The 21,586-nt window shown below is 44.7% G+C and overlaps 1 protein-coding gene across 2 annotated transcripts; it reads left to right on the top strand.

Moving 5' to 3' along the window:
• Positions 1-535: 535 nt before the first annotated feature.
• On the top strand, positions 536-14,658 carry AP3M2 (adaptor related protein complex 3 subunit mu 2). 2 transcript variants are annotated; one of them, XM_054018000.1, is made up of 9 exons: positions 536-683; positions 1,621-1,969; positions 7,392-7,563; positions 8,086-8,223; positions 8,850-8,935; positions 9,815-9,948; positions 10,837-11,044; positions 12,277-12,421; positions 12,914-14,658. In XM_054018000.1, exons 2-9 carry the CDS (start codon positions 1,697-1,699, stop codon positions 13,012-13,014), a joined length of 1,257 nt encoding a protein of 418 aa, XP_053873975.1. In that variant the 5' UTR covers positions 536-683; positions 1,621-1,696; the 3' UTR covers positions 13,015-14,658. The 2 variants fall into 2 exon arrangements, with proteins under 2 accessions (XP_053873975.1, XP_053873973.1); XM_054017998.1 differs by having other exon boundaries at positions 563-636.
• The last annotated feature ends 6,928 nt before the right edge of the window (positions 14,659-21,586 follow it).

The following is a 21,586-nucleotide window of genomic DNA, read 5'->3' as shown; positions in this document are numbered from 1 at the left end:
GATCAGGCTGTGGTGCCTGGTGCTATACCTGTCCTTGGCTCAGTGCTGGGAAGAGCTGGCCTATGCCCCCCACAGCAAGGAGCGGGGGTACTCTCCTGACAGGTGATGTCTAGCAGTGGGGGCAGAGCTCTACTTTCAGCAGGGAGGGCGCAGCCCAAGCCCATTGGTGCAGAAAGGCAAGGAAGGGTGAGCTTAGCTGGTGCCCGCAATATGCCCAGGACCGGTAGGGGGCGCAGTCTGGTTGGGATGGCGGAGGTCCGGGGAAATGCTCTCTTTGTGCAGCAGGGTCCGAAGCACGCGGTCGCTCGCTCTCGCACGGGCCCTCTGTCCGTCGGGCGGACTCCTGTCACGCTGAGCCGGGGGGTGGGGCGTTGCTGGGGCCGTCCTAGAGTTTGCACCAATCATAGCGCACTGCCTGGGGATACGCCAATCAGAGGCCCGCGCACCAATGTCGTTCTTGTCGTAAGCAATTTGCCTTTTCGCAACCTATTCGTCGTAAATTGGGGCGCAAGTCATCCAATCAGAATCCTCGGGGCGTCACCAATCCAGGCGCGTCGGGGCCGGACCAGTCTTTGCCGCGGCCATTCGCCGGGGCTGGGGGCGGCTGCTCTGCTGAGGGGGGCCGCCGCCGCCAAGGTGAGGGGAGCGTCCGGAACGTGGTGCGAGCCAGACAGACCTGGGAGGTGAGTGGCGCCCTGCGGCCTCCTGGTCCCCTAGCGCCCTCCCCCCGCGGAGTCCCGGAGGCAGAAGGGGGTTGGCTCCGTGACCCCTGTCAGAGCGGTAACGCCAGAGCCCCACCCTGCGGGCACAGCCCCCTCCGCTGTCACATTGGTGACGCCAGAGCCCCTCCCTGCGGGCACAGCTCCCCTAGCCGTGTGGCCCCCACTCAGGGCCACCTGTAGCTTAGCTGCAGTGAGTGATGGTACCACATAAGGCAGGAGGGAGCTCCTGGAGGGTATTATGACTTTAAAAAAAAACCACCATGGCCCCAGACAGCCACCCCCTGTGACTTGGTATTGGCCAAACAGGAGGAGGCTACACAGGGAATGCACAGGCTCGTACGGAATCTCTACATCCAGGACCACAACGTGTTTTACAGTGTCGGGGTGGTGTCATTATCTCTGTCTTAAAGCTGGGGAAATGGAGGTATAGAGGGAAAGTGACTTTCTCAGTATCACCGAACAAGTCAGTGGCACAATTAGGCCAGTTCTCTGGTATGAAGTTTTGTTGGTTAGGGGTGTGAAAAAAAATACACACGGCCAGCATAGCTATGCTGGCAAAACTCCAGTATCCATGCAGATATGCCAATAGAACAGTGCTCTTGTCAGCATAGTTAACATCATTCAAGGAGGTGGTGGGGTTATGCTGACAGAAAAATTCCTGGTAGCGTATGTGGCATATACATTAGGGGGTTCTGCCAGTATAGTTATCCTGGCAAAACATTTGTAGTGTAGACAAGGCCTCAGGAGCAGAATCTAGGTCTCCTGACTTCTTTAGACACAAGACTATACTCCCTCCACACAGTCTAATTACAAAATTCAAGCGTGTGCATGTTGTTACTTTCTGTAAAATTAAATAGCGTCGAAGATCAACTCTTGAATGGGCCATTTTGTTTTCTAGGATCAAACTACTGCAGAACAGGGTCCTGTTGGGTAGGCAAAGTGTTTCCAGCACTTGTACTCTCTTGGGTTCAACCATGATTCACAGCCTCTTCCTGATCAACTCCTCAGGGGATATTTTTCTGGAGAAGCACTGGAAAAGTGTTGTCAGCCGCTCTGTTTGTGACTACTTTTTTGAAGCACAGGAGAGGGCTACAGAGGCAGAAAATGTACCTCCTGTGATCCCCACACCTCATCACTACCTCCTGAATGTTTATCGTCATAAGATTTTTTTTGTGGCAGTGATTCAGACAGAAGTGCCACCCCTCTTTGTCATTGAATTCTTACATCGGGTTGTGGACACTTTCCAGGTGAGAAAAGCAGGACATTATGTTTCTTATTTATCTGTCACTTGTACATTCACTGTCTTATAATAGTAAAGATCGCCTTGCAGCAATACTATGTTGTTCATTAGGACTGCCACAGAGAGTTTTTTCGCAGCAGTGCCCTTTCTCTGCATGGCATGCTTTGCTTGGCTGGTGTAGACCAACAAAAGTGGATTTATAAATTAGGTCTCTACCATTTAGTTGTTTAATGTGCTCAACTACAATTCCTTGAATTCACATACACAATTTAACACAACAGATCATTTTTTTCAGCAAGAACTCAGACAAAGGTAAAGCTCTTTCAGTGCAATTGCACCCCACTTCATGCTCTTGCCAAGTCAAAAGCAACAGAGGGTCCTGTGGCACCTTTGAGACTAATAGAAGTATTGGGAGCATAAGCTTTCGTGGGTAAGAACCTCACTTCTTCAGATGCCGTCTGAAGAAGTGAGGTTCTTACCCACGAAAGCTTATGCTCCCAATACTTCTGTTAGTTTCAAAGGTGCCACAGGACCCTCTGTTGCTTTTTACAGATTCAGACTAACACGGCTACCCCTCTGATACTTGCCAAGTCAAAAGTCTGTAAGAAGAGATGGGTTTCACACAATGGCTGAAAAAATCAACAAGCTTGAGCTCTTTCAAATCCAAAGTCTGCCTCTGAGAACATCCTGTCACCTGACATGTAAAACTGGGGACTGTTAGCTCAAATACACTAGCTGATATTAACTTTGGAGATTCACAGCAGAGCATGCATGGATGATGCTTCACTTAGTCAACACCTAGCCATTTAGTGCTTATACAGTAAATCAAAGTGAACAACTTGAATTGTACTTGCAAACAAATAGACATTTGAGATCATATAAAACAAATTTCCATTAATTTAACAAAATAACCCTAACATGATGATGATTTACAACTTTGGGGTTTGCAGAATCTTCTGCAGGGTGGGAAAGGGTATTAGATAGTGCTGAGAGTTAACTCAATAGCCTTTCACCTTTGCAGATCTGGGACTTAAATCCTGCGTTGGATCATAAAGGAGCTGACTTTGTCAGTTTCTTTGTAACTGATTATTTTTTTCTTTTTCACCATGACATTCTATTTTATTGATTATAGTGGCAGTGAAGTAATGAGTGTGGAGGACTGAAACACACAAAAGTTCTGAAAGATTGTGATATTATGGTTATATTTAATTAAAAAAAAAAAAGAAAAAAAAAAAGCCAAAGGAAGAAAAAAAAAAAAAAATAGGAACTCTGTTAAGTTACCAGTAATTTGCTTCCTCTTTTGTCTGTGTCCCATCATTGTCACTCTGCTCATGAGAAGACCAGGACTGGATCAGCAGCGAGGTGATTCCCAGTCAAGATGCAGCTGCACTAGAAAAACAGGACATCAGGATCAACTTATATTTGCAAGGGTTATGGCATTGTATGGGCTGTTACTTACCGTATGTTTATCCCAAAGTGGAGTTGCTTCCTGTGGGATTTTTTTGAATCTAATTTTGTTCTAATTGGACTTTTCTCCCTCAGAAGGAATTTGGGCAACTAACTGTATTTCTTTCAGATAATGGAGTGTTATCTTTGGATTTGGTTTCTCTGAGTTTCCTGTAGTGAATTTAAAGTACAAATCTTGTTTCACAGAAAGATGAGTCACATCAGAGTTGCCCCAGAGCGTTGTTAATATTCAGAGTACAGTGGTAGTGGGATCCTCAGGCAATCTGGGGAAGGAAGGCAGACATCATGTTCTGCCTGCAAAGCTCTGAATCCTGTGATCAGAATTTGAGGTGTCCCATGACCAGAGTTGCAGCAGAAGAGAGAAAATAGGAGCCTTTAGTAAAACTTCTTTATCATGTGTGCTTTGCTTCTGAGCACTATAGTCAGACACATGAATTCAGATGTGGGAGGTGTGTGTGGGGAATGGGACCAGAAATTAGGTAGATTCAGGGATCAGACTGGTAGGTGGAGCATGAAACTTGATGGTACTCTTCCAAGCCTTTCCCAGAGGAGATGTTGATAAATTGGAGAGGGCTTGGAGAAAAGCCACGAGAAAGACAAGATAAGAAAAGATGCCTTATAATTAGGGTAACCAGATATCCTGGTTTTATAGGGACAGTCCCGGTTTTTGGAACTTTTTCTTATATAGGTGCCTATTATCCCCCACCCCCTGTCCCGTTTTTTCACAGTTGCTATCTGGTCACCCTACTTTTAATAACGATAGACTCAGAGAGCTCAGTCTACTTAGGTTAAAAAAGAAAAGGTTACGGATGACTTGATTACAGTTTTTAAGTATTTTCATGGGGAACAAATATTTGGTAATGGGCTCTTCAATCTATCGGAGAAAGGTACAACATGATCCAATGGCTGGAAATTGAAGCTAGACAAATTCAGACTGGAAATAAGGTGTACATTTTTAACAGTGTAATTCACCATTGGAACAATTTACCGAGGGTCGTGGTGGATTCTCCCTCACTGACCATTTTTAAATCAAGATTAGATGTTTATCTAAAAGATCTGCTCTGGGAATTATTTTTGGGAAGTTCTGTGGCCTATGTTGCACAGGAAGTCAGACTACATGATCGTGGCTGTCCCTTCTGCCCATGGAGTCTGAGTCTGGAGCTATTCACAATAGATTGTACAGGTTGTTCAGAATATGATTGCTCATGCTTATTGGGCTTGTGCTGGGCTCCCCCTCAGATGGAGAATGCACCCATGGGTTCTTCATGTTTGGCTTCCCATTCATGAGGCTCATGTGCCCCAGGAAGCTGCTTGAGCTTGGCTCTCTTCTGGGAGCTCTGCTAGATTCTTTGGACTTGGCTCCTTCTTGGTTGTGGGGGCTGGAGAGAAGTGGCACTGTTGTTCAAGCTCACTCACAGCAGTGCCAAAATGAGCTGTCACTCAGTCCATTATTCAGATGGTCATTCTATGATTCTCCCCCCCACCCGTCTTCCTTACAGGCTTTGATGAGCAGTAAAATAGTTAATATTTCAAGTATCAAAGTTATCATTGGCTGTCTGAGTTAGTCAGATAAATGAGGCAGTTCACACCTCTCAAGGGTACCTCTACACAGCCTGCAGCAGCACCTTCCAGCCCAGGTTGACAGACTTCATAGAATATCAGGGTTGGAAGGGACCTCAGGAGGTCATCTAGTCCAACCCCCTGCTCAAAGCAGGACCTAATCCCCAACTAAATCATCCCAGCCAGGGCTTTGTCAAGCCTGACCTTAAAAACCTCTAAAGAAGGAGATTCCACCACCTCCCTAGGTAACCCATCGCACTGGACTTGTACTGCCTACTAAAAATAGCTGTGCTGACAGCACTTTGAAATTGAGGCTGGGCTCTGAAGACCACTACCCTCCCTAAGCTTCAGAGCCTAACCTCCAGCCTGAGCTACAATGTCTACAACATCTATTTTTGGCACAGTAGTGCAAGCCCATGTCTGACAACCTGGGTTGGGAGGCTTGCTGCCACAGGTTGTGTAAGTATATTCAGATCTGTTGCACTAGTTACTCAGGTTGCATTCTCAAGACTGTCTCAACAACCATAGTAGCTAGACACTGAGTGTTTTTTTTTTTTTTTTAAGTGAAAACTTAGGATCTGGAGAATGAGAAACGAACAAGAAAGAGGTGCAGGTGCACTTCACTGCATTCTAGCTGTATAAGAGCCCTGGATAGACACACACATACCACCAGGGCAAATATATTGTTAGAATATTTTAACATTTGTTAGTACCTTTCATTACAAAGCATCCCAGAGTACTTCACAAACTTCATAGATGATAATACTTGGCATTTGCATCATCCTTTTGTGTATAAAGCGTTGCCAGTGTATAGATAAAATAAATATGCATGAGCATGTATAATAGCTTAACCCCTACTGACCTGCAACCATCTCTTGGATGGCACGTGGTAGCTGCTTAACATCACACAGGTACTATGTGACAGTTGAGGATAGGAAAAAGAAGAATCATCTCTTCAGTTGATATTTGTGAGTGGGGTGGGGTAGAATTAGGTAGGCAGGATGATGTTACACACATCAGAATTTTGGCAAAATAGCATAGTAACACTCTTGCTTTTATGAAAAATGCATTGGCTTTCTAATAAGCATGCATGGTCAGGAGCTTGGTTTTACTGAAAGATGACTTCTTAAGCCACACACAGCCCCTAGCATCAAGCTGTGGCATTGATTTAATGCTCAATCAAAGGGAACTGCTGAATCACCAACACTACTTCTTTCTTGGAGATCTCCCATCCCAGTTGCTAAACTGATAAGATTTGATGGGCTCACAGCCTGATTTTGTTATGCTCTGACCAGAAATTGTAATACTGTTAAATACATGTGGGGGGTGGGAAGTGAGAAACAGTGAAGGAAGCATAGCCAAGCTGTACCAACTGTCATTGAGAGTCCGAGTGACTGAAGCAGATGCTGGGCTGGGGATCTTCTATTATTCATGCTACAGGTTTCTCTTTTTACCCACTTCTCAAGATTGCATGCTGGGTTTCTGCCATTCAGAAGGAGAGAATTGCTTCCCAGGCTCTTCAACAGATTGTGGAATACCAGACTTTTGCTCTCAGGACCTAGTGTTAGCAGACCATTCAAGTTACCTTGGGCTTTGTTGGCAGTATATAAGAATCGGAAAGGGCATTGGGGAGAAAAGACCGAGAGCAATGTGGGAGGGAGGCACTTTAGAAATGTCAGTTGGTGAATGCGTTTCCATGTAAAACAAGACCAGGTAGAAAGGAACAGCATCAAAATCAGCTTGCTGTAGTTTTCCAGCTCTCCCCTAGCCTTCCCCCATACAAGAGATAGACGTTGTATAAATAACTTACAACTTTCTTTAAAAACTGAAGTGAGTTACACCAGTATAATAATACTGTGTTTTGCAATGTGAGTAACAAAACGAAGTGGAATAGCTGTGTCTCAAGAGGGGGTTGTTCCCCTCAAGCAGCGGGACTATAGAGTCCTGCAGGTGAAGATTCGGATGTGTGAGAAAAGCAGCATAGCTAAGGCCTAGTCTGCACTAAAAAGTTAAGTCAACCTGGCTATGTCGCTCAAGTGTGTGAAAAATCCACATCCCTAGGTGACGTAGTTAATCCGACTTGACTCCCGGTATAGACAGTGCTAGGTCAACAAAATAATTCTTCCATCGACCTAGCTACCGCCTCTGGGAAAGATGAATTACCTACAGTGATGGGAGAACCCCTCCTGTTGGTGTAGGTAGTGTCTACACTGAAGAGTAAAGTGGCACAACTGCAGTGGCGCAGCTGTGCTGCTGTAGCATTTCAAGTGTAGACAAGCTCTAATACTTGGCTCTAATTATCAGACCCATTGGTCTCTCACTTTTAGCAGCATTAAAATTCACAATTGTTCTTGTGAATATGCTTAGTGGGGAAGGTGGGTAATTGTGTCTGTTTCACACAGGATTATTTTGGTGTCTGCTCGGAAGTAGTAATCAAGGACAATGTGGTGGTGGTTTATGAGGTGCTGGAGGAGATGCTGGACAATGGATTCCCATTGGCTACTGAGTCCAATATCCTGAAGGAGCTGATAAAACCCCCCACCATATTGCGAACTGTTGTCAACACCATTACAGGTACAGGGGAGTGCGGTGTGGGAAAGGGGTTGAGTCATTGTGATGATCCTTCTGCTGAAGTGATTCCAAATGCAGGGGAGGGAGGAGGAGAAGTTGATATTCTGACCATATCCTCCTAACCTCCAGTGTAGCTGTTGCTGTAAGGGAGCCCATGTTAACATTGGCATTGGGGTAGTCCAGTTTCCAGCATTAGACATAGGATCTCCTTTATCTAAAAAGTCATCTGCCCGCAATGGATTGTCCTGCACTCTAGTCAGATCCATGAAAAGACTTTATGGCCAGGGTTGGTTTCCTAAGTGGACTGTTCCTCCTCCTCTCATATGAGGGGTTAGTGGGAGGGGTGGCAGGAGAGGTAATGCTTGGTGAATTCATACTATGAGTCATTGGAGAGTGACTGTGCTCTTATTTAATGAGATTGAGGACTTCAGGAACAAATCAATATTCTATATGGGTGAGGTCAGGGGCTTCTTCTGGGGCTTTGGTAGCTGCTTGTGTTCATCCTGATCTCTTTAACCCTTCCAGGAAGCACCAATGTAGGTGACCAGCTCCCTACTGGACAACTATCAGTGGTGCCATGGCGACGTACCGGTGTGAAATACACCAATAATGAAGCATATTTTGATGTAATTGAGGAGATAGATGCAATCATTGACAAATCAGGTATGAGCGTTCCTTCCATTTAAGGCTGAGATATCTTGCTCTGGGAGTGCCTAGAGGGAGAGGATGTGTATTTTTCTTAGAGGAGGGAGGAGTATTGGAAGCTCTTGGAAACTGTTCTCATTCTGACCTCTTGACAGCTTAGATGTGCTGTTTAGTATTAAGTTTCTGTAAAGTGTCAGTAGATTCAAGCTGTAAGGCCTGAATAGAGTTTGTCTTGGGCACTGAGTAGTCTTGTCATCTTCCTCTGCTCCTTTATGAAACCTTTATTACCAACTCTACATCTGAAAATAGAAGGTGAGAGGAAACCTTTGTTCTTGAAATTACTTCCTTAATCTTAGTGCATCTTCCCATAGGTTCACTGGAGGTGAAGGCTGTCACTGTCAGCTGTAAAGTAGGTGAGAGCCCATATTAGCAGTTCTCGTTATTCTGGTATCGTCTCTAGATGACATTAGGAATAGGTAGGCTAGTGTACTGAGCAAGCTAGAGGCTCCAGAATTTTATGTAGGGTTTGGTTTTAACTCTGGTTGTTCGCTCTGTGTTGCAGTCTTCCCCACTTGTCCAGGATGAATTTCAATCAGGTCCACAGTTGCCTTCCATAACCTGTTTTGTTTTACTTCCTATTATAGGTTCCACAATTACAGCTGAAATCCAAGGGGTGATTGATGCTTGTGTTAAATTGACTGGAATGCCAGACCTCACCCTCTCTTTCATGGTAAAGTTCAAGAAAAGGGGCGATAGGTCCTCTTGATACTGTATAGAGGAAGTGCAGGATTCTTTAGTCAAATAGCCTTCACTGGGCTCCTAGGTGCCTCCAGCTATGACAGATTCCAGGAATACCAAGTAGAGAAGGGAAGAAGGAATGCATATGATGAAAAATCTCTATAAACATCTACAATTTTGAGTGGGGGAGGGGGGGTGTTGTTTGTTAGAAGTCGCCTACAGCAGTGTGTAGGCTCACTTAAGCGCCAAGATGTAGCACTGCCTAAGGCAGCTTTCTCCCGGGGCTCATCTGTAATGAGTTCACATCAGGGTAGTTATTTGACATGACTAAGTAGATAGGCTTCTTATACGCTAGGATAGAATTACCACCACCATAGGTACACCTGTTACACAAATATTAAACAGCTTAACACTGCTACAGAACAGAATGGGAGACCTTTGCCAACTGTCATGTGGTAAATAAGCACCCTGATTTTCACAATAAGCCAAAAATCAAGGTAATCCCATTTCAAAACAAGGCCAAAACAAGCCAATCCCTAAGAACCCCACCACTCTGTGTGACTAGATCCTCCCGGTGTGCAGTCTGGGACTATGGTGGGCCCGCTGTGCACCCCTGACTCTCTCCTCCTGCTTGCGGGGAACCGATTTAAAAAAAAAAAAAAAAGCTACAAGCCAACAAGCAACTCACAAGCCAGTTAAGCCAAAAGCAAGTCCAATTTCTGCGTTTTTTTTCACGGGTTTGGCATGTCTGATGGGAGAATGTATTGTGTGCCACGTGGCAGATGCTTGAGGTGGGACACGGGAAAGGAACAAGAGGAAAGAGCATAGACAGATTCCTTTTCATAAATTTTGTTGGTTTCTTGGACTTCAGAACCCCCGGTTACTGGATGATGTCAGCTTCCATCCATGTGTCCGTTTCAAGCGCTGGGAATCAGAACGGATCCTCTCTTTCATCCCACCAGATGGAAATTTCCGATTGCTCTCCTATCATGTCAGCGCTCAGAAGTAAGTAGGGAATTTAGAACTGAGGGTTTTCAAAATCTGGACTTTCGTCCCTTCCTGCCCATTGCTAAATAGGGTCTCTAGAGAAGGATCACTTGCTTCCTTTGCTGAGTGAGGAGCTGGGAAAACTAGTGCTATTTTTTAGTTTAAACTCTTTACTCTTTGAGGCAATAATCTTGCAATTTCAGTTCTGCAAGCCAACTCTGTCCATGTTCCAGGTGTGTAATCTACGGTTGGGACAAAGTAGGCAGTAGTGTCTGTCGTCTATTTTAATTCATTACACTAATGAGGCTCCTTAAAATAAAGTAAAATAATAGCATAATCCAATGATGTTGGTGTCTGTTTTAATGGAACTGGTAGTTTTTATTCCAGCAGTTTGAGTTTCACCATGAAAAGATGCATGTCTTGGCTCTAGACGCTGAAGCCATTTATTAGACTTGGTTGAGCAAAGTGCATCTTGAAACCTGCATTGTATAGAAAAGAGCAGAAAGGATGACGTCAGGCTGCAAACACACTTACATAGTTCAAGGCAGTGCTGCTGCCTTTGCTTAGAGCACCTTGCCAACATGGTCCCATTTTGCAAGAAAAACCAGCATCCTTCACCCCGAAGCATGTTCCAAACAATAATTAATCTTTGACACACCAGCAATGTGAGGAAGTGGGAAACTGAGGTGCAGAAAGATTGTGACCTACCAAAGGATATGGTTAACAGAGCTGAGATGGCATCCTGACTTCCTGGTCTGGGCTTTAGCTATGATACAACACTCATTTTCTTCCTCCTTATGCAGAAGGAATGTTGTAGTGTTGGCTATGCAGGGCCTGGGTGATGATTGTGGAATAGAAAGTGGTGAGGGATAGGTTACAATAGCAGTGACTTGTCCTTTGTTTCAGCTTGGTGGCAATTCCTGTCTATGTTAAACACAACATCAGTTTCCGTGACAGCAGCTCATTGGGACGCTTTGAGATCACTGTGGGACCCAAGCAGACTATGGGAAAGACTGTAGAGGGGGTGATGGTCACCAGCCAGATGCCAAAAGGGGTCTTGAACATGAGCCTCACTCCCTCACAGGGAATGCACACCTTTGATCCAGTTACAAAGGTGAGAGAAAAGGATGCAGTGGGATTTTCTTGTAGCCTGATGTACATGGGCCACTCTCTTGGTAAGAACATAAGACCAAAAGTCCATCTAGCCCAATAGCCTGTCTTCCGACAGTGGTCAAACGGCATACGCTTCTTTCTCTGGGTTTTGGCCTAAGATCTGGAGGAGAGCTCCTTGTCTCAAGAAATGTCTCCACTTGCTTGGCCCTGAGCATCACTCCCAGCAGAGCCTTCCCTACCTGGAGAGAGCCCCCTGCCCTGTACTGAGAGGAATTCTTATATAGTGGGCCAAAACCAGTCACTTCTGCCCATTGTGATGCAGACTGATCAGCTCAGGCCCCTGAGCAAAAGCCAACTCCCTCTGAATTGGGATGGGCAATACCATGGAAGTGGAGATGGGGATTATCTCCTGCAGTAAAACACCTGATTTTTGGTCACTCACTCCTGGGTGGAATGGGAACAGAGTTACAAGGATTGTAATGCTCAACAAGAAGGATTTTAATTTCCTTGCCATAAGGTCTTATTAAAGGAGATATACTTATTTTTATTAGTTTGTTTATTTTGGGTCCGTTTGCCCAGATTCCTTTACAGGGAACATTTGATGCCCCAACTGGGTGAAAGTGAGGTGGAGTCTCACTGGCAGTGCCAATCCTGGCCACTGGGGGGCGCACTCCTTTAATCAGACCCACAGCTTCACCATGCAGCATTAAATCCTCTTCATGGCTTGAATGCAAAGAACCAAATACTGGGATGGGATGAAAGCATCATTATTCAAAACCATCAATGGGATGGTCCTTTACAGCAGTGGCTCTCAACCAGTGGTACGTGTACCCCGGGGGTAAGCAGAGGTCTTATAGGGGGTACATCAGTTCATCTACAGGCTACGTAAAAAGCACTAGCAAAGTCAGTACAAACTAGAATTTCATAGAGACAATGACTTGTTCATATTGCTCTATATACCATACACTGAAATGTAAGTACAATATTTATATTCCAATTGATTTATAATTGTATGGTAAAAATGAGACACACAGCAATTTTTCAGTAATACTTCTGTATTTTTATGTCTGATTTTGTGAGCAAGTAGTTTTTAAGTGAGATGAAACTTGGGGGTATGCAAAACAAGTCAGACTCCCAAAATGGGTACAGTAGTCTGGAATGGTTGAGCCACTGCGTTACAGGGCATCATCATTACATCCATCTATCTCAATACCTTCTTTCTGTCCTTTGAAGTTGCTCTCATGGGATGTAGGGAAAATAAACCCCCAGAAGCTGCCGAGTCTGAAGGGGACTATGAGCCTTCAAGCTGGCACATCCAAACCTGATGAGAATCCCACCATCAACCTTCAGTTTAAAATTCAGCAGCTGGCTATCTCTGGTAAGTGGCTGTCAGCCTGGAGTCTGCACAGTCCTATTCTACTTCACGCACTGGGTGAGCGTATGTCTGACATACAGAATGTGCTTCTGGATGCATATGGGGCCATGTGAGTGTCATGACTGGGTTTTTGATCTGAAATAGTCTCTGTAGTTGGAGTACACACTGGTGTATGCTTGGGGGATTGTTCATACAGTCTCTCCTGACTGCTGTGTGGAACAGCCTGTCTGTGCCCCCCTTAATTCCTCTCCCTCTCTAGAGCGCTGTAAAGCATTTTAGGGAAGTGTACAGCGTGTGTGAACAATGTTGTTAAAGTTGGGGCAGGTGGTGACCAGCAGCCTATGTCCCTTTGCTTTCCTTCTGTTTTCCAGTATTGCCTGCATGTTGTTTCTAGCTTTTGTGCTCTCTCAAGGCCTTTCCCCATCATCTGTGGCAGTATTGCAGCTCTCCTCCAATCCCCAAAGTTTCACTGTCTTTTCAACTTTTTTTTTTTAGGGCTGAAGGTGAATCGCCTGGACATGTATGGGGAGAAGTACAAACCGTTCAAGGGCATTAAATACATGACCAAGGCTGGCAAGTTCCAAGTCCGAACTTAGAGAGCCCAAGAGTGAGGCAAGAACCACAAGCACTTTCTTATTTCCTATGTACCCAGTTGTTGGATCCAGCCTCTGCCCGCTATCAACCCCTTGGGGTTGCTCCCTTGCCTTTTTCTAGTTCCTCCAGGGATGCCAGTACCTAGCGGATTGGGAATGGCATATACAGGGAAGAGCAGGACTGACCTGAAACCATCTCAACTTTAGCTGAGTCTTAAGTTCTCAGGTGGGGTCAAAAGAAAATAGTAGAAATGTTCCAGTCCCTCAGGGCTGCGGGTTCAGATATGTCAACTCAGTTCTTACCATCCTCAACCTGCTTGGCAAAGGACACTCTGGAGGCCTACTCCCCTTGTGAGCCCCCTACCAGGCATTGCTATGTTGGCTAGCATTTCTATGCAGATCAAATAAGGTTCAGTTAAAGAAGCTGGACTCAAAGTTTAATGGTTTAGAATTTGCTCCTCTCCCTAACTGGCAATTCCTGTTAGAACTGGAAGGAGAGATAGGATTAGTCATGTGAGAAGGGGTCAGTTGGAGAGGCAAAGGGAGATGGAGGCATTTCCTTTCCAGAAGTGGGAAGAAGGGAGCAGGAGCCTGTTCAGAAGGTGCACAAGGGGAGTAGGGAGGAAGTTGGAAGAGTGAATCTGGTTATCTCTTGCTACACAGAGCTCTCTTGATCATTACATGTCTTGAGCCTCTGAGAATAGACTGGAAATTCCCAACTAAACCTAGCCTTATGCCCTGCCAAGAGCTGACTGGAGCAGGGATTACCTTGTGATGTCTGAAGGATGGGGCTATCTGAACATGCTTATTGTCATGAGACCCTGCTTCTCTTCTCTATTCAGTATTTGGGGGCGGGAAGGTTTCTCTTGGTTCCCTTGTTGGGAGTGGGGGAACAGTTGTGTATATAATTATTTAAGCATCTGTATGAAGTGATGTCTGATGGCAACCCTAACTGCTGCTGAATTAAGAGGATAGGCTCTGTCCTGGCAAAGTGTGGGGTGAGAGCGATGCCTCTCTCCCTATCTGTAACAATGGCTGTGGTGGTTCTGCTGCTCACTGACGTGTTTGTTTAAGGTCCTGTGTCCTGGTATCTGTATGATGTTCTTGGCTGTATTACCTGATTCCACTCCCTGCCTTGTTCTGCTACTGTGCCGGTAGACTCTAGCCTCTGTTGTCATTCCTCTGGGGCCATCTGTCCTACGAGAGACTGTCACATTTGTTCCCATTCCAGCCTGTGCTGCACAGAGTAAAGTATACATGGACAGTGTGCATATAACTCCAGGTTGCCCATCATGTGCTCTTTGGCCACTGAAAGCCATATGTGCTCTTCTGGAGCAACAGAACTTACCTGTGGACTACTGAGCATATGACTACATAACCCGGAAAGCTTCCTTGGCTGTGCAGTCGAGCACACATAACCTGTGTGTGTGTGACCAAGAGGAGTGACACCCACTGTGGGATAACCTACATTCTGCTCTGATCTGTGTGTGATGGATGTTTGTAATGGGTGAGTGGTACCTCATTTTTGAACTACAGATTCCTGTACAACTAATATGAATGCTACTGCAGGGTGGCCTAGAATCTGAGCATGCTGAGTGCAAATGTAACAGTTCTACCGGGGTATTAATAAAGGTCAATTTTACCTGTTGTCTGTGTTCAGTGTTTTGTCTGGGGTTCAAAAGGGATGTAGAAGGTGTGCATGGTTGAAGCTAGATCATGCTAACTGGTCTTGGATGATGGGGACCCCAGTGAGTTGATCACTGTATCAATATCTGAATTTTTCCCAAGTCAGCTAGCTACCATGCTGAAATTAATTGGTTTATTGGGATTACTATTTCTGATGGCACCGAAAGATGTGCTATGCGCCTCCCAAAACAGAAGACATGGTAGGTACCTCATTATAAAAGACAGGATGTGGCTGATAGCTTATTCTCTGTGAGGCTCTGAGACTCTAGATCTTATTCACCTTCCTTGGTCTAACATACCTTGAATTTCATAGATTCATAGATTCTAGGACTGGAAGGGACCTCGAGAGGTCATCGAGTCCAGTCCCCTGCCCGCATGGCAGGACCAAATACTGTCTAGACCATCCCTGATAGACATTTATCTAACCTACTCTTAAATATCTCCAGAGATGGAGATTCCACAACCTCTCTAGGCAATTTATTCCAGTGTTTATTTGGTGACCTCTCTACAAAAACCCTATCAAATGGGTCTCTTGCAGCCTGCCTGGACTGTCCAGGTATGCTGCAAAAGATGCCTGTTCAATATGTTTTTTGGAGAGGGCTGAGTGTGCTTTCCAAAATGATGAAGGAATAGGAAGGAGTTCTGTAGGTTTCTTGTCTGGCTATGTTCCTGTTGAAATAATTACTTTAATGTGGTTGGGATTTCATTGTATTGTATGGTTAAATGGTTTGTTAGGATGCCTAGAGCCTTGGATAGGCATTTTTGTTGTTCATAATCTAAATAAATAAATACCTCCATGAAGAGATTACAAGCTAATGTAGAATGTAGGGCCAAACAAGGCACCAAGTAGAGGGGAGGGAAACATTTAATGAGTTTACTGTGATGGCTAGGACGTGACTTGGTGGAGGAAAGGAAGGTGGGATTTTAGGCGGCCTTGCGGTGTATTTTAATTAGAATAAATGTCTAGCTGGCAAACTTTTGGTAGGCAATGGGCTGGAAGTTCTTGAGGAGTTTGAATGAGATGTGGGTCTTGGCTTTGTAGACCTGTTAGTGAAGGGTGAGCTGTGCATCAGAGGCAATAGCAGAGTGGTAAGAAAGTTGAAAGGAGAAGCAGAACAAATGACATTGAGGCTGGCATCAGTAATGAGGCATGGGAATAATGCAATGAGAAATAAGGTCTGTTAAGTGCTTGAGGGCACACTAATGGAAAATCTTGAAGGTGAGATAAATTAAGTTGAATATGATGTGGTCAGTGACAGGTCAGGGAAATGCTATTGCCAATGGTAGGTTGTCTTTTAATAAACTAAAGATGGCACCATGGGCTTCCAAGGAGACTGGAGAGGAAGTACCCAAGATAAGGGCCAGAATGAGAGTGCTACATATAGAAGTTGAGTCTTGGAGCTGTTGTGGAGGAATAAGTGGTAGTATTTGGACACAATCTGGTTGAGGGAAAGGAAGGTGTCAAGGTTCCCACTCTCTCCTCAGGCTAGAGGCCTTAGTGACAAACAGTGGAGGAGGCAGGGATTTTGGGAAGAAAGATGGGGAGTTCACTGTCTTGTCCTTATTAAACTGACCACAAGCCATCCAAGAGATGTATGTAACAGGCTGATATGCTGGATTGAATGGAAGGATTCGTTAATTCCAAGGTCAGAAGGGACCTGTCACGGAGTGTGGGGGAGTCAGGGCCCTGCACCCCTCTTCCTGAGATTCACTGTGACTCTCAACCAGCCAGTAAAGCAGAAGGTTTATTTAAGGACAGGAACACAGTCTCAAGCAGAGCGTGTAAGTACAACCAGACCCCCTCAATTAGGTCCCTCTGGGAGGTTCAGGGAGCTTAGACCCCAGCTTGGGGTTCCCTGCGTTGCACCACCCTGCCCAAACTGAAACCAAACCAAAACTCCTCCTGCAGCTCCTCTCTTCCCCCTCCCCCCAGCTCCTCCTCTCCTTTGTTCAGTCTCCCAGGCAGAAGGTGTTAATTCTCCCCACCCCGTTCCTGGCTCAGGTTACAGCTCAGGTAGCTTCCTTCAAGGGAAGTCCCACATCCCCACTGCAACCCCCCTGCAACATTCCCAGGTCAAATCTGCCCTGCTCCCTGCTCCGTCACAGGACCATTGTGATAATCTAGTGTGATCACCTGTGTAATAAGCGATAGAAACTCCCCAAAAAATTTCTAAAGCAGATCTTTGGTTAAAAAGGTTGCCAGTGATGGAGAATCCACCATGACCCTTGGTGAATTGTTCTAATGGTTAATTACCATCCCTGTTAAAAATGTGTGCCTTATTTCTAGTCTGAATTTGTCTACAATCCAGTCATGGGATTATGTTTATGCCTTTTTCTGCTAGATTGAAGAGCCCATTATCAAATGTTTGTTCCTTATGTAGGTACTTATAAACTGTGATCAAGTTGCCCCTTAACCTTCTCTTTGTTGAGCTAAATAGTTTCAGCTTCTTGATTGTGTCACATAAGGCGTGTTTTCTTATCCTTTAATTATTTTCGTGGGTCTTCTCTGAACCCTCTCCAATTTTATCCACATCCTTCAACTATGGACACAAGAATTTGACAGCTGTAGTCACACCAAACACAGTGCCAAATACAGAAGTAAAATAGCCTCTCTACTCCTACTGGAGATTCCCCTGTGTATTTATCCAAGGATCATACTAACTCTTTTAACCACAGTCGCTGTGGGAGCTTACGTTCGTTCAGCTGATTATCCACCACAACCTCCAAATCAATATTTCCCAGGCTAGAGTCCCCCAGCTTGTAAGTATGGCCTACATTCTTTGCTCCTAGATATATACATTTACATTTAGCTGTATTAAAACACACATTGCTTGCTTGCTCCCAGCTTACCAAATGATCCAGATTGCTCTGTCAGAATGACCTCTCCCCTTCGTTATTTACCATGCCCCCAGTTTCTGTGTCCTCTGCAAACTTTATCAGTGAGATGATTTTATGTTTTCTTCCAGGTCATTGATAAAAATGTTAAATAGCATAGGCCCAAGAGTCAATCCCTTTGGAATCCCACTGGAAGTACACCTGCTTGATGATGATTCCCCATTTACAATTACATTTTGAGACTTATCAACCAGCTTTTAATCTATTTAATGTGTGCCATGTTAATTCTGTATCATTCTGTTTTTGATAAAATGTCATGCAATACAAGTCAACACCTTACAGAAATAAGAATATATTACATCAACAGAATTGCCTGTATCAACCAAATTTGTAATCTCATCAAAAAAGATATCAAGTTAGTTTGACAAGATCTATTTTCCATAAACCGGTGTTGGTTGGCATTAATTATATATTGCCCTCTTTTACTTCTGTATTAATCGAGTCTCATATCAGCCGCTACATTATCTTTTCAGGCCAGGAGTGGATGTGAGTTGTCAGCATAGAGATGGTTGCCAAAGCCGGCTGCCTTAGTGAAACTTACAGCGTTGCCTCTGCCCCTCGGCTGTCTCAGGATAATCCTCCAGTGAGTAACTTGTGAAACATAGGTTTCAGAGTAGCAGCCGTGTTAGTCTGTATCCGCAAAAAGAACAGGAGTACTTGTGGCACCTTAGAGACTAACAAATTTGTTGGTCTCTAAGGTGCCACAAGTACTCCTGTTCTTTTTGTGAATCATAGAGTTGGAAATGCATATGATGCCAAACCTTTTATCTGAGGCTTCCACCTGCTTTCTGTGATTTACATCTCTGTGGGGTTCCGTTGTATTTCTTTCCTGTGCCAAGTAGGTGGTGTCCTAATTCAAATAATGAACTTTTTTTTTTTTTTTTTTTTTTTTTTACTGAATAGAACAGTGGTCCCCAACCTTTTTCGTCTGGCAGGTGCCAGATGACGAGCTACCGTGGACCATGGCCGGCGGACGAGCATCCACTGAAATGCCGCCGAGAAGCGGCAACGTCAATAGGCGTCGCCGCCAAAATGCCGCCGACAAGCAGCATCATGCAGAGGCGTCGCTGCCGCAATGCCGCCGATTTTTGGCAACATTTTGGCGGCGACGCCTCTGGATGACGCTGCTTGTTGGCGGCATTTCGGCGGATGCTTGTCCGCCGGCCAGTACGCGGGTGCAGATAGATGCTCCGGCGGGCGCCATGTTGGGGACCCCTGGAATAGAACATGGGACCAAAGTAACTGTCCTATACACACTGTTCATGTCTTGCACTGGAATGGTGTATTATGTTTTTGCATCTGGTGGAGGCTGATGGACTTGCACATGCCAAGAGGACTGAGGCCCAGCAGGTTTGGAGATGATTTTAGGGAAGATGGAAATGGACCTGTCTCCTCCTCTTTAAGAGTAATATTTATAAAAGGCAACTCGATAACTGTGGAGAAAGCTAGAACTTGTTCATAAATATCCTGTGAACTGTAGGGGTACTTATACTGTGGGAATGGGGCTAACTTACATTGAAGTTAGTTTGAGGGGTTTACTCTGGATGACTTTCTCTACAGGAGCCTGTTTACAAGCAGGTGGCTGGAAAGACAGGGTTGCTTTCTACAGGGAATTCACTTCACCCAAGGCCAGAGAGGCCCATCCCTCCCACTCTGAACACTCTAATCTCAGTATGCCAACTGTTCCATAGGCCTCTTCCACTGTCTTTGGTGGAAGAGCATGGTGGTGGATCACCAGAGTTTTTTCAAAGCTGTGATATATCACTAACCAACAGAAATGTTTTCTAATGTACACACCTTGACCAAATAAGGAAAGCTGGCCTTGTGGGTAAGGCAGTCCTGGGGGAGCTGAGATCAGTCCCCAACTCTGCCACAGACTCCCTATCTGGCCTTGAGCAAATCACTTAATATCTTTGTCTCGGTTTATACTTCTGTAAAACAGGGATAATACTTACTTTCTCCTACCCTTGTCTCTCATCTATTTGGATCATAAACTTTTCTGGCAAGGACTGTCTCTATGTGAATGTACTGCACTTAGCACAATGAGACCCTGATCTTGGTTGGGGCATCTATGCATTGCTATAATGCAAATAAATAATGGTGTAAGTTTTATTGGCTGTCTTGGTATATGGTACCAAGGTTTAGCCTATGCTGTTTCCTGTCAAGGGATGTTCCCATCTGGATATAATTAAATTATCTCAACCTCTTCAACATTTAAATGGTAGGTTGTGCTATAAATCAAAGGTCTGGTGCAGAGGAAGCCTGTGCTCCATCACATCAGATGACAATTAAAGGAAATGTTAATTTAAAAGATACTTTCTGACCAATAAAACAGGTTTCTTACAAGCTACTGCTGTTGTGGCTCAAGACTCAGCTTTGATGTCTGGGAAGGAATGTTTGTCTTCCTTACTGTTAGCAGATTTTGTAACAGAGATCTATAGACTTGCACCCCCGCATCCAAGGAAAGAAAACTTCACTCCAGAGCCCTGCTAATCCTCTTGGGAACAGAATGCTTCTCTTTTTTTTTTGGGTAGTAAGTCTGTTAAAGTATCTCTCTTTGATAAACACTGCTGTTTTGTTTCAATTAAATCTCTAAAATCTTCCATATTTTCACCACTGCAGGCCAGGACATTGCAAACAACCCTGGTGCTCGAACCTGCTGTGCTGCTGAGTCAGCAACCTCTGCACTGAGGCATTGTCTCTACAGTCTGTGGTTTTCATTACCCAGTCTGAGAGGCTGCTGTCTTTTCACTTTTCATCTTCAAACTAGGAGGCCAAATGGCTCTGGTTAATTAAATTTAAAATGATTCCCGTTTGAACATGCCTGGGCAGCCCCAATGGGATGCAGCCAAATTCCTCCCTTTGTTTGCCCTGAAACTATTATTTTTCAAATAGTAATACTGTATTTCTTGATTATCCAGAATAAGCCTCTCTGTGAGGAGAGGAAAATTGTGTGTATCTTAGGAATTTGGATGCATAAGGATCTAAAATCAAAATCTCTGACTCGGGCACATATGTTCAGCACAGGCTTAATGGCTGCTGGGGGCTATTATACCTTCTCAGTAGTAACTCTTATAAACTGTGCCAGCAAATTTCATTGAGAACTCCTTGACCCAGGGAAAAGTCAAGCAACCCTGTTTCTGGAAAAGGAGCTGCCCTTAACAGTTCTGGTATTAAGCACAGGTACAACAAAGGCCACTCCCAAATATTGCCTCTATATAAATCCATGGTATGCCCAGACCTTGAATACTGTGTGCAGAGGTGGCCGCCCCATCTCAAAAAAGATATATTCGAATTGGAAAAGGTTCAGAAAAGGGCAACAAAAATTATTAGGGATATAGAACGGCTTCTGTATGAGGAGAGATTAAAAAGACTGGGACTTTTCAGCTTGGAAAAGAGGTGACTAAGGGAGGATATGATAGAAGTCTATAAAATCATGAGCGGTATAGAGAAAGTAAATAAGGAAGTGTTATTTAGTCCTCATAATACAAGAATGAGGGGCCACCAAATTAAATTAATAGGTAGCAGGTTTTAAACCAACACAAGAAAGTATTTTTTCATGCAATGCACTGTCAACCTCTGGAACTCCTTGCCAGAGGGTGTTGTGAAGGTCAGTACTATAACGTGGTTCAAAAGGGAGCTAGATAAATTCATGGAAGATAGGTCCATCAATGGCTATTAGCCAGGATGGGCAGGAATGGCGGCCCTAGCCTCTGTTTGCCAGTAGCTGGGATTGGGTGACAGGGCATGGATCACTTGATGATAACCTGTCCATTCCCTTTGGGGCACCTGCCATTGGCCACTGTCAGAGGATAGGATATTGGGCTTGATGGACCTTTGGTCTGACCCAGTATGGCTGTTCTTATGTTTACTCTATGCTGAATCCTATCTCTTCTCCCTATGCATCCTGCAGTCAGTGGGACTGGGAGCCCATCCTGGTGAAACATGACTAGAAACACCCAGACATTACTCCAGAGGGCTTGCCACACCAGTG

The sequence above is a fragment of the Malaclemys terrapin genome, chromosome 2 (genome assembly GCF_027887155.1).
Source record: "Malaclemys terrapin pileata isolate rMalTer1 chromosome 2, rMalTer1.hap1, whole genome shotgun sequence".
Classification (NCBI taxonomy): Eukaryota; Metazoa; Chordata; order Testudines; family Emydidae; genus Malaclemys; species Malaclemys terrapin.
Note: the sequence above shows the minus strand (reverse complement) of the source record. Positions and strands in the feature narration are given on the sequence as shown.